The 12795-nt window shown below is 39.0% G+C and overlaps 1 protein-coding gene across 6 annotated transcripts in view; it reads right to left on the bottom strand.

The window, feature by feature from the left end:
• The window catches only part of adgrb2 (adhesion G protein-coupled receptor B2), a 367628-nt gene that overhangs the window by 6401 nt on the left and 348432 nt on the right, over positions 1–12795 (bottom strand). For 2 of the 6 annotated variants that reach the window (XM_038279172.1, XM_038279173.1), the window contains one exon: positions 4638–4689. The exons of the other annotated variants lie outside the window; for them this stretch is intronic. In XM_038279172.1, the coding sequence (XP_038135100.1) occupies positions 4638–4689 (52 nt within the window). The remainder of the gene's footprint in view (positions 1–4637; positions 4690–12795) is intronic. 6 annotated transcript variants of the gene reach the window in all.

Genomic DNA, 12795 nt, shown 5'->3' on the forward strand with positions numbered 1-12795 from the left:
ACAGTGCAACAAGTTGCGTGGTTCAGCTATTAATTTGCAACCTGTCTACATAAACCGGTTTTTAGCTAAACAAATTCATGAGTAGAGAGCACAACTGTATTAGTTCTCCAATTTCTTCTCATGGTAACTCCCTGCAGCTTCTATTATTTTGCTTTCTTTAGATCCATTTTTCATAATCCTTTTTTTTGCTTTACTGCAGCAACTGCAAAATATTCACATGTAACTCATTTTGAGTTATTTGCACCCTGTGTTCCAGTCTATCTCCTCATTTGGCATGCTCACACAACTCTGTGCTCTGCAGCAGAGCACAAGCCCCCACCTTCCTATCCTGCCATCCCCCCACCCTTTTTTTGAGTGTGTGATGATTGTCAGTGAAGCGCTAGGGGGCAATATCTGCCTGATTATCATTCTTCCCACATCATAGCCTGACAGTTTGTAAAATGAATACAAAAGGCATAATCTGAAGCCAATTTGCATGCTAAATGCTGGCGAAGGAACATTTTGTAATGCAGGCTTGTTGGTAATGCTGCAGTTAAGCCGAACTTTATTCCTGGGAGGCTATGGCTGACGCGATTGTGCCTCTACAGCGTGTGTATCTATTCCCCTTTGCCATTTCTGCCTGTCTTCATCCCTTCCTTGCCACAAAACACCAATCTCATCCCTCCTCTTTTTACCAGAAACACACTTTTCTTACAATCAATGAGTTATTTTCACCTCTGGCAAGCAGAATGTTCCATCTCTTTTTCCTCTGTGGTAAGGAAATGAGTGGGAGGGGACAAGGTGTAGGGGTGAGAGAAAGAGGAAAAAAGAATGGGAAGTGAGGGATCGCAGTCACTGACAACTCTGCCTTAGGACAATAACAGTGCTCCTACACCCTAATCAGGTGAAGAGGCAGTTGTTGCTTACTGCTTTCCCCTTAACCCATCTCCCCATCTTGCTACCTCTAACATGTGCACATACTCGCACAGCAGCTGTATCACCAATTCTCTTTGCAAATGTCTGAAATATTCTTAAGCAGGCTGTATTTGTATTTTCCATGTGTCAGAGCTTTATAAAAGTTTCCACACCCCTTAAACTTTTCCAAAGCTTGTCACCAAACAAGTCATAAACTTCAGTTTATTTCATTGCGCATTATTTGCTAGAATACATTAATATATCTGAAATTCTAAATCTTCTTTTATAGTTGAGTTACAGTTGCTCGCAATCAATGTAGAAAACACAGTAAGTACATGAAAGAGCGGGCTCTGGTCAGATCTAAAGAATCAAATAGAACTATTTGAGATACAAAGCTACAGTATGTACTTTATGGAGGACAACTAACAATGGGTAAGAGTAGGAACAAACTAGGGTTATGGTCACAATTAATAATATTGGTGAAAAGATCATGCTACTATTATTACCACATGCTACTTGAATTTCACTTTGGGATTAATATACTTTTTTTTTTTTTAAATTGAATTGAATTAAATGCTCTAGAAATTAATTTTTTTTCCTTAATGACTGTTAAGCAGCTCAAAGTTAATGCAAAAATAGATGAAGCTAAGTACACATTAATATCATGAGAATATCCACACAATACAACAATAGATGGGGTTGGAGGTTCCCTTTATAACTAAAAAATAACCCCAAAATTTACATTCAAAGGTACAATGGAATAAGCTAGAACAAAACGTTCTCATGTCTTAAGATTACCCAGGCAAATTCCAGACTTAAATTTGGATGAAAATCTGTGGGAAGAACTGCACTTTGTAAATTAATTTGTATTTTACTAAAATTAAAAACTTTACAAAGGGGGAGATAGTTGGACTGTACTTGCATAGTATGTTTTCATGTCAGGGTGTTCAGTTTAGTTTGGTTTAGGCCTAATATCATATATAAAGAAAAAGGCTAAGGCACAAGCCTGCCTTCTGACAACAACGTTAATCTACACTTTACTTATAATATTTTTTAAATATAATGTTTTGTACAGCTTTTTCTAAACCAAGAAAGAATGTACATTAACTCTCTGACTTATTGTGTGGTGAATATTTTACTCTCTGGATTGGAGAAGGGCTTCTGGATAGTAGTGATTAATTTAGTTATTTCCTTATTCACACAGTGATATAAGGAAGCTGAAATATAGCTACAGCTGCCCTGGGGGATACTGACATCCACACACTGTCATCCATAGGTGCCAGCAGGCCCCCTGACCACCATCAGTAGGCAAAGCGGACAAAATGTCTTGCCCAAGGGGACAACCAAAGAGGTGGGTGGAGCTGAGGTTCAAACCAGCAACCCTTGATTTGCATGACAGATTCCTGCATCCGTTGTCACTCCAGGCTTTAGATGAGCAGAGCTTGTAGACACATAACCAAAAAGACTGTAGTATATAACTTCTGTGACAGGAAGTCTACAAAGCACTGATTAATGGAGGGTTGAGAGAAATAAAGGTGTTTGTGAGATTTTTAGAATCCTTTTTCGCTTTCCCTCCATTTCACACACAACTTTCTAGATGCATGTAAAGTAAAATCTAAATTAAAAAGGAATCTGTGGCAGACATTAAAAAAACATCTAATGGTGTAACTTGACTATGAAGAAAAAGTCTAAAGCCGAGTGAACATCTCAGAACTGATTCTTGCAAAAAAAAATAAAAATACCACTTTCTGCAATTTCTCTTGCAGAAAACTGTGGGATACCAGACACTGGGGGCACTGAGCATCTGACAGGAATGGACATGTTTATAAACTAAAAAAATATCTATTTCATAAAGTGTTTTAAAACAAATTTAGCTCTAAAGTTTATTTGTGTTCCCTGATATGCTCATTGCAATTGAATACCAAAGTTTTTTATTTGAGTCCCTTCATGCCTGCTAAATAATAGCTACGGTACACTGTTTTAATGAGCCGACCAAGCTAAAAAACAAGGTTGTACTTATCTTAGATATTATAAACAATAACAACAATCTGACTCTTGCAAACAATCTGATTATTGCAAACCATTAGTATTAGTTAACCAAATAATATTTAGTTTACTTCCTTGGATTTGTACTATGAATTTGTTTGAACACATTCTAAATGCTTTAAATTTGTTAAAATCCAATTTGATCTCATTACAAACTCTTTAAGATAAAATTGATTCTACAACATAAAATTATGTCGAAGTGTTATATCATTGCATCCTTTTATTAATCTTGGTTTTCAATCAATTTTCATTAATTTTTCCTTTGTCTACATAGTAGCTTAGTTTAGTTTAGCTTTACTAGCTTAGTCAAGAAGTCAGACAATTATGTCTGACTTGGAGTTGAAGGATTTTTTAAAATAAAATGCTATATTTTAAAATAAGGTTGTGAATGTATTCCATATCTGTGCATAGTTAACTGTCTAACCATGATTAGAACTCGATTCACATTTTCATTTGTTGTCCTTACACACAGTTATATGGGTTTGTGTTCACAGACTCATGACAGTCGAAGGTTATTTGATCAAATGAAATATTTGCGCACCCCCTGAAGGTAGGCACTGAATTTAAAAAATATTGTATAGCACTACTGTAATTACTCATGCAAAGACATTCTGTTTGTATTACATGTACTATTGATTTAGAAATGTAAATCCTAAAATTAAAGAAGAAAGTTCTACAGCCTTTAAAGTGACTGTAGAGACTGCATGTCCCCCTACTGGTAGTAGCATCACTAGGTAAGATTAAAACAAAGAAAAATAAAGGAAATTAAAAGTAGAAGCTACGTCTAGTGTTTTAGTTCTCTTGGCAAGACGGCTTATGAACAATTGTGATCATCCTAGAGTTATTTTTACTCATCAAAGCCCAGTTTTTTTTTTTTATGAGTATGCTCCAATTTACTAATTTCTGTGTGTAATATTGACCACATTCATTTTGACCCTTTTAGGTTTTTGTAGTAAAAGTGTTTGAAAAATAAAAGACTAAAATAAAATAAAATCTAAAATCAGATCTAAAATGATATTTGAACCAAATTATAAGTAAATCCTCTAATATGTTAGATTTAATAAATAACTTGTCACAATGTGTATTTAAGCTGGACAATTTCAGACAATGAAGCTTCAACACTTATCTAATGTCTTACAACTTTCACAATCAATGTTTTTTTTTCTGTTTTTGCAGTGCATATTTTTGGTGTAACACTTAGGGATATTGTCAGTTCACCAAATTAAACATTAAACAGATTAAAAGCAAAACAAAAGAAAGTCACATAACTGATAAGAGATATGTTTATAAAGTAATTTCAAACAATACAAACCAGTTAATTCCCCCAGGGCATGTTGACAGTTAAAAGTGATGGTATAACCAAAAAGAATTGCGCACTTCTATGCAGCACAGAACCCATTTACCCATTTTTGTTATTGTCATTTTCTGAAAATATGCACATAGTCTAGCGGATAGTAATCCTCATAATGACTGCAAAGATCATAAAGAGATACATAACATTACAATCAAATTATTAAAAGCTGTTTCTACAAGCTTCATCTAGAGTATCATAAGAAAGACCCAACCTTAGCCACCTAAATTCCACTTAATTTGAACTACTGAAGCAAAAGTCATGTCTGGACGTGGTTGAGCAATGGGACTTCAAGAAATGATGGGGTTAGGAAGGTGGTGAAGGGGTTAAGTGGGGTTAACTTTACCTTTGTTGACTTGGATGCCCATGGTGCTGCTGACTGTGTGGCTACGATCAAACTGCGACATGACAAGCATGCAACACAAAGGCTCAGTCAGTGAAAAAAGCAAATGAAAGAGCAAATGAAACAAAGAATAAGAAAATAAGATATCAATAGTATAGCAATAAGGGATACCAAAATACATCTGCTATGATATTAAAAACAAACTAATCACATTCAAACACAAACAAAATGAAAGCAACATCTAGAATAGAGGAGAAGACTGAGAGGATGCCAGAACATTGCAGTCACATCTGAATTGTGAGATGACTTTGGGTCTGTTTCTATCATTGTTTTTAATAATGACATTATTTATTAAGAAGCACAAGAATAACAGTTTTGCACCATTTGCCAACTTAGCTGGAAAGAAATCTGTGCCAAAAATAATAAGGTCTTTAAAAGGACCTGAATCTGTTGGATCAATCTGGATCACAAATTAAATTAGTACAAAACATTGAAATCAGATAAGCAATTGGCCACACAAGCTCTGTTTGTCACTGTCTGGCCCTATGCAATCCAAGACCAGCTTTCTAAAAAGAAAGCAGCTCCATCTGGTGATCAGGACCTTTTCACCTCTTTTTAATTGGCCCAAGGACAGTAAATGAGCTAAATTAACACTGTGGCTATCGGTGCACAAAGCGGATGTTAGGCTGGTTCCGCCTGGTCTTCACGTCCTTTCATTAGGAGTCCATGCTAAAGCTAGTGTGCTAAGGCTACACTCATGACTGCCCTCAGTTTTCATGGGTAATTTGTGTTGAGGGATATAAAAAACAGCGGATGGGTTTATACACTGCATAGAAAAGGGGCAAGGAAATAATTAAAAACAAGCTAATGAGAGGAATTAATTATTCAATTATTGCCTCAAACGTTCCGCTGAGAGCTGAGGTTGGAGGGAGAAATGGATAAATGAGGGGAGACGCCAAGACTGAAAATGTCAAGCTGTGAGAACGAATAGAGAGGGGAATGAGATATGAAGAGAGAGAAGAGGGCTGGACTTGCTTCATTGCTGGTTTGTGAAATTGAAGCCCCTCAGCTTAATGCCAGCAAATTGACTATCAAGACTTAGAGCAATTTGCATATGCTCACAAGCCTCTAAGCACATCAACAAAAAATGGCGTCTTTATCATTGAAAATAATACATCCTTATTGTACCTGCTATATTCAACAAATGTTACATGGCACCCAAATGAACAATACAAGAAGACCAATAACAGCCACTATTGGTACCTGTGGATGTGCAAAGGCCAAGCCTTACCACTGTCAAACACTACCTAATAAGCAATTCCTTTAGGAATACCCATATAAACACAACATTTAGTGTTTGAATTGCCAAAAGTATTAAGGGCACCAGTAATTGTTGATTTAGGGTTTTCCAATTATCTCGATGTTCTCATATGTGAAAAATTAGGTTACTGGGTTTGTAGAATATACCTTACAAAATGTGATACAAATAATTTTCTTTCAGGAGCAGCATGAACTCAAGTCTCAATGTTAGAGAATTTATATAAGAAAACGTGTATCCAGATTATGATCTGGATCATCACCAAACTGTAATGGATTGTTTCCTTGGCATCAGGGACACCTCTGATAAAAAAATAATCAAAACCCCTCTATAACTTTTCAAGTTATCCTGTACACAGACAGACAGACAAGCACACACACAAAACTCTCCTAAAAACATAACCTTCTAATAAGTAAATTGCCAAGTAATCACGAAGTGGGGCATGAATAACAGCAAATCAGATGAAGTTGTAGGCCACATATAATCTTTAGATTTAGATTAGCTAAAGAACACTGCACCCTAAAAACAAAAAAATTACACTATTAGATTAAGGTATGTGAATCATTCCAGCAGTGGATCCGTGGTCGAAGGAGAAATGTCCTCAACTGATTTTTTAAAAATCTGTTATCTAAATAGGTCTTTTTTTTTGTTGGTGCTATTTTAGTAGTTTTTTTTTTTTTATATAACAAGTGTTTGTGATATGGTACCTTCAAAAGCTAAACCTGCCAAAAAAAAATAGTCAGTTTTATGGGCTTTTGCTGCCTGAATTTATGCCAGAAATGTGACTGTCCTGCAAAAGTAATTTGCAATGTGGGTAAATTCACACAGCAGGCAAAGGCTCCACTAAATAATCAAATCTGCTGGATGGTGGTTTCACGTTAACATGGCAGATATGGAATTACGGAGAGAGTTGCAGTTGGGGAAACTGAGCAAAGCTGCGACCATCGATGTCCCTGGGTCCACCAGAAATGCTTCCAGTTTCGGGGAGAGCATGCAACTTGTCAGTGCTAGTTAGTGGATTAAAGGAGTACAGTGGTGCATCGAAGCAACCAATCTGTCAGACAGAGCCACAGAGTGGGGAGAGAAGGCAGCGAAATACCGGTGCCTGTACAGGAGCTAAGCGAGGACAATTAAGAGTCCTTCTAAGTCTACATTAAGATGGCTTTTTTAAAAGCCGCCTACAAACATCTTAAGAGCATTGCCTACCTAATTCTTTTTCCGCATTTTTTTTCTATCTTCCATTTTGTTTATAAACCTCATCTCCCTACACTCCCTTCACTGTAGGCCAAAGCCACATCTACATGTAGTCCCTGATTGTTTTTTGCAACGCATTTATGATCAAATGTTTGGATTTTTCAACTCTTGCATATTTTTCTGCCATACTTCTAAGGGGTGATAGCAGTCTTTTTTATCTAAATCAATCAAAAACACACCATTTACCTCGCTCCAGACCTACCCTCTGGTGTGTATGCACCTTTGGTGTTGTAGACGTATTCTTTGGAGCAAATTGTTGGAGGACAGCAGGCACATAGCATCTGCGGACATACGAGATGCCCTGCCACAAATTTTTGACCTGGCATTGGAGCAGTGGCAGTGGCACTGCATCGGAGCGGGTGCCAGACAGCATGCCACTGATTTCCATGACCTGCCACAGCACCAGAGCAGGTGCAAGACACCCTGCCACTGATTTCCATGACCTCCCATGGCAACAAAGTGGGTGCCAGATAGCCCCACTTTCCATTTTGGCTATTCTAAGCCACGCTGCAGCAGATTGGTGCCAAAAATGACTTTTGAAGGTAGAGTTACATTTCCCAAAGTACTTCTTATGGACAAGAGAAAACAAATTAAAACCCTTCAGGCCAAACAGAAGTGGGAGGGAGATTACCATGACAACTCTCCAGCTGAACTTTTATTTTTTGTTTGTGAACATTGTTGATTTGCAAAATCTCAAGGTTTTTGCAATGTTTGATGAACAATAGTTACTAATCCTGGCAGGTTTGTCAGTAATAAAGTTATCGCAGCCAATGTAACAGTAAACACTTTCTGTGTTTACCATGGCATCTTCTCCCATTCGCTGGTATCTTTGTGGCCAGGGAATTCTACCGGGTACCAGCATGTTTTTAAATTATTTTCTTTTTCTGTAACAACTTACAGTAAGCTCTCACACTGTATAATAAACCAACTGTTCGTGAAGTGAGTCTTTGCCATCCTTTTAGCGTGTAATATACATAAGGACATATAGTTTACATCTGAAGTATCTTTATATTTTGGGTCCAACCCTAATAATATGAAAATGACACCCTCCATTGAAAGTACTTATTTATTAATTATTTACCCAGTAACACATAACTATCCTGACATCCCGTTTGCCAATAATCAGCTTTGGTTCCATAAAAAGAGTAGCAGCTGCCGAGGGATGTTGAAGGCTTTTATAGCTGATTTAGCATCTTGTTACCATCCTGGCATCTTATGGCAATATCGCGGCAACTTTGTGGCACCAAACAGTCACTGACTTAATAAGTGTGCCAGTGTATTTCCACGTGATTTTTTTTCATATCATCACATTATTTTTTATTATCACGAATCACACCATTCACACAAACAGTAACTTTATAACTTTTTTTATTAAATTTTTTAAAATGTAAATTAAATAATGTGAATTTAGCACGTCATTAATTGAAAGTAAATATAGAGCAGGCATGAAATCAAAAATCAAAACATTTGCCTATAAAAATTAATAGAAGTTGGCCAGGTAGAACTTAGTGACACCTTGTGGCAGGCGGCTGGTGAAAGTCCCACAAGGTTTTATTAGAAATAATATAAATAAAATATAATTATTGGGAAGTTATTATAGACTAACAGGTTAGCGGCAACAGCCATGACACCTTTTGGGCAGTCGCATGCCAGTGAGGGTGTCACCAGAAGTGCCACTATTCTCCAGTTGCCCCCGGAAGTGCTACCAGAAGGGCCACTATTACATCCAGTTTCCACCAAAAGTGCTACTACCAGATGCCGCTGCAACAAATTGAGTACGGCCCTGCAGAATTACTACTTGCATGTGACAGGACCAATTTGCCCCACGAAAAATATATCCCCAAGACAGTATCCTAATTCTGTGAATATCTATCAAGTCTGAACCAGCAAGACTTAAATTCCTGATAAAATCTGTGTGTGATGTCCATCCAAGTCTATCTAGCCTTTACACCTGGGGCCTTGCAGAGGCACCAACAGGCCCACTGTGCCCAGCTCATGGTCCCATGGAGCACATTCTGAGCTGTTGCCCTAAAGTGCTAGGAGAGGGGAGGTACACGTGGCAACATAACCAGGTGTTAAAGGCAGTAGCAAACACCATCTGCACTGGAATCCAGCAGTCAAAGCATCAGTCTCCATTGAGGAACAATATCTGTTAGGGCAGAAGAGAAAGCTTGGGGAGAAGGTAAGGCCACAACTGGACTGCTAGCCATGGCCCGTTATTGTGGATGGAGGGCCTGCTGGGAGCCCATAGAAGTGGGCTCCAGGGGCTTCCTAAGTCAAACGGTGTACCAGGCATTCAGGCTCCTTGGCATCAGAGGGTTGCCAGAGAGAAGAGCCACCAGAACCATCTCTCATGATCTTGGCCCTGATGGCTGGCCTAATTGCTCACTCCATTCACCTGTCTAACTCTGCCCCGTTGTTCATTACTCCTCATCTAATCCACCTGCTGGTGCTTCTATCTATACGGCTTAGTCCCAGCCATCATGGCCGATTATTGCTCTAGGTCATGTTTATTCTCGGGGGCCAGTGGAGAGAGTATTTTTATGGTGTCCATGGTGTTCCTGATATCCTAACCTCTTCTACCTCTCAACCACTGAGCCTATCTGCTCCTGTCTAAACATTCTGCCTGAACTATCTGTGGATTCCTGGAACCAGCTTGTTCCTGTTCTCATTGTTACCCCTTACCGGACTCTGGACTCCATCACCTCTGAGCCTTCCTGTTCTGATCTGTCACTGACTACTGCTTGTTCTCCAGGGCTGCAGCACTTTGATAAAAGCAAAGAGTGTCAAGGCAGGGACACTTTGGGCGGTGCCCGCCGCATCTCCTTTGCAGCCCACAGGATGGATCCCACCTCGTTCTATGGAGATGGACTGAACGGTTAAACCAGGTTAATGACTCATATGGATAATCATCCTTCGTCAGATTATCGTGCTCATTAATCTGTGTTTTTGTCCAAACAAAGTTTCCAGTGATGGGCTGTGGCCCGCCCTAGTTGCTGATACCATGGCTCCACAGCCTTTTCTTTAATTTAATTAACACTTTGGGTTATCCCACTGTCTGTCTCTCCTTGAATAGTGGTTCCTTCTTTCCTGTGCTAAGACAATATCAATGATGCCACTCAAAAAGCCTCAAGGTGGCTGTGGATCAAGAAGGGAGAGGCATGAAGTAGTGCGCTGCTTAAACACAAACTGAGGCCTGATCAACCCTGGTTGGGTTGCCCATGTAAAGGTGTGTGAAGATCAAAAACCTGAAACACCCTATGACCCTGTAACTTTCACTGAAGATTAGTTGAAGCTGCACCGTCTAGGTGTTTGAAAATCTTTTTCACATTAAGTCCAACATTAAAGTAGTCACACCACAGTGTACTCCAGACTTTAAGTGACACCGCAGTATAAGTCACGCCAGCCAATATATCACTATATCCATATAAATATACCCTAGATAAGTTGCACTGTACTATGAGGTGAAGGAACATTCAAGTATACTATTGTTACATAAAAAGATCAGGAAAGCAACTATGCTACCTTAAGTTAATTTTTTTGATAGAATACATCAATGTGATTCTGCAACAGATGTGATTATTAGAAACAACCATGTCAGTCATTGTGCCAAAATTGTGAAAAAAGTGCAATATGCCAGCAGCGCATTTTTTGGTGACCCCAAGATATAAAAGGCACAAGGTGAGACAAGGGCACAGGACCCCCCGAACCCAGCCACAATACCACTACTGCCTGCACAGGCTGAACTCGGTAACAATTTGCAGCAACTCCTCCCAACCATGACCCACACCAACCAGAGTGCCAAAAATGAAATAGGGGGAGCCAACCCCGAAATACCCCACCATGCCAAGCAATCACTAGCTCACTTCAGATATTGCAACGAGCCCAACAGGTTGGGAACCCACTAAGTAAAGGTCTATGCAGTTAAAATTTGGTAAAAGTGGTAACAAAGGAGTTTGTATTAATTGTCATTATTTGTGGGGCTTTTGTGTTCTTAGCAGGAAACTATGAATTTCAGATTAGGCCGAACTGACTCATGCCATATACACTATGTATCAGTATATAAAGGAGCATTTAGGGCCCAATTTCAAAGGCGGTTCCAGGGCGGGACTAACAGAGTCAGCAGAGACAGCTTACAACCAATCAATAACTATGGATGTAATGCAAGCCAGTTGTTAGAATGTTAATGTTCTATTAAAGGTATAGAGGACGATCTTTTATTTCCGGATGGATCATCTAAATAAATGGTCCTCCTATTTGTCAATCATTCTGGTGAAATGTTTGCGTTAGGCCGTCATGTGTGTGTCTACGAAGTGTTTCAGAAGTAAAAGGCACAAGAAGAGGCAGATATATCCCAGAATGCATATGGTATTTGCATGTGTCACAGTGGCGCGCCTTCACCATAGGCTGTCGCTACCCGACAGCAGCGACTAATAACAAAAATGGCACAGGGACTGCGCAGTGAAGGAGGACCTAGGTGACCAACAGGGAGTAAAAAGTTACGCTTAGTTAAGCTAAGGTTACCATTATGTTCACTTTACAGTCCCCGTTCTATATAGTGATTGAGGGATTTAAGGGATTGAGGGATTGTGCATGTGCAGCTTTTTTTTTAAACGTGGAAAGGGCGGGTCTTACTGTATCAAAAATTTGCGAAAATCCTCCACCATTAAGATCATTTGGGAAACAATAAAAGGCATCATGAAAACATCTCTGTTGGAGCTCTAAACTTGACTTACAGAAAGGCACTGTTTTATGTATGTATTATAGGTGCAAGTAGTAACTAATGCCACCTGTGCTGTGATTGGTCCAGTCTGTTTTAGACATATGAGTCTGCACCTCACCAGACTGATTTAAGCACTGTGCAAGTCAGTCTGTCTAGTCAGGCTGGGAGTAACTGTTAAACCACTACTATCTCTCCTTTTAGATTGATTGACTAGTGTGCATGCTCTGTTCTACTTCTAATAAATGACAACCTAAACACAATGTAAGTCTTTGCTTCTATCTTCTTCCAACTATCTTCTACTTAAACCCTATTTTCCCCCATTACCTGCAGAAGAAAACAATATTGTTTTTTCATTTACTCAGGCACCCAGCACATGACAGCATAGCTTCAGAAAGCTAAAAACTACATCAGCCAAGCCATTATGCAATGGAGCTTTCCCTCACACACTCACACACACCCACCCCTCCATCCCACACACAGCAAAAAATACTGCATCCTCGGACTCCACATGCAAATTTGTGCATTGACCTCTTGAACTCGGTGAAAGGCTGGAAAACAGCAGGGTAATTCCACAGTGATAGAGGCCAAGATATTGCTTTAAATTTTAACAGAAGCAGAGAAACTAATGTAATACTGTGTTAGGTACACATTGAATTTACGCCTTCTTTCGCCTACATTTAAAACGGCATTTGCATCTTGTCTCTATTATAAAATACACAATTAAAAAAAAAAAGGACTAGCTCTATATGCTGGTTTTATAGCATCCTTCAAAAGCACATTCAATTTCAAAAGCAGAGTATGATTTGAATTTGTTTGTACCATTAGTATTAATGTGAATCCCCACTCAGTGTCCACTTCAGCTGAGA

Source organism: Cyprinodon tularosa, unplaced genomic scaffold (assembly GCF_016077235.1).
Source record: "Cyprinodon tularosa strain WSP-4 unplaced genomic scaffold, ASM1607723v1 ctg149, whole genome shotgun sequence".
NCBI lineage: Eukaryota > Metazoa > Chordata > Actinopteri > Cyprinodontiformes > Cyprinodontidae > Cyprinodon > Cyprinodon tularosa.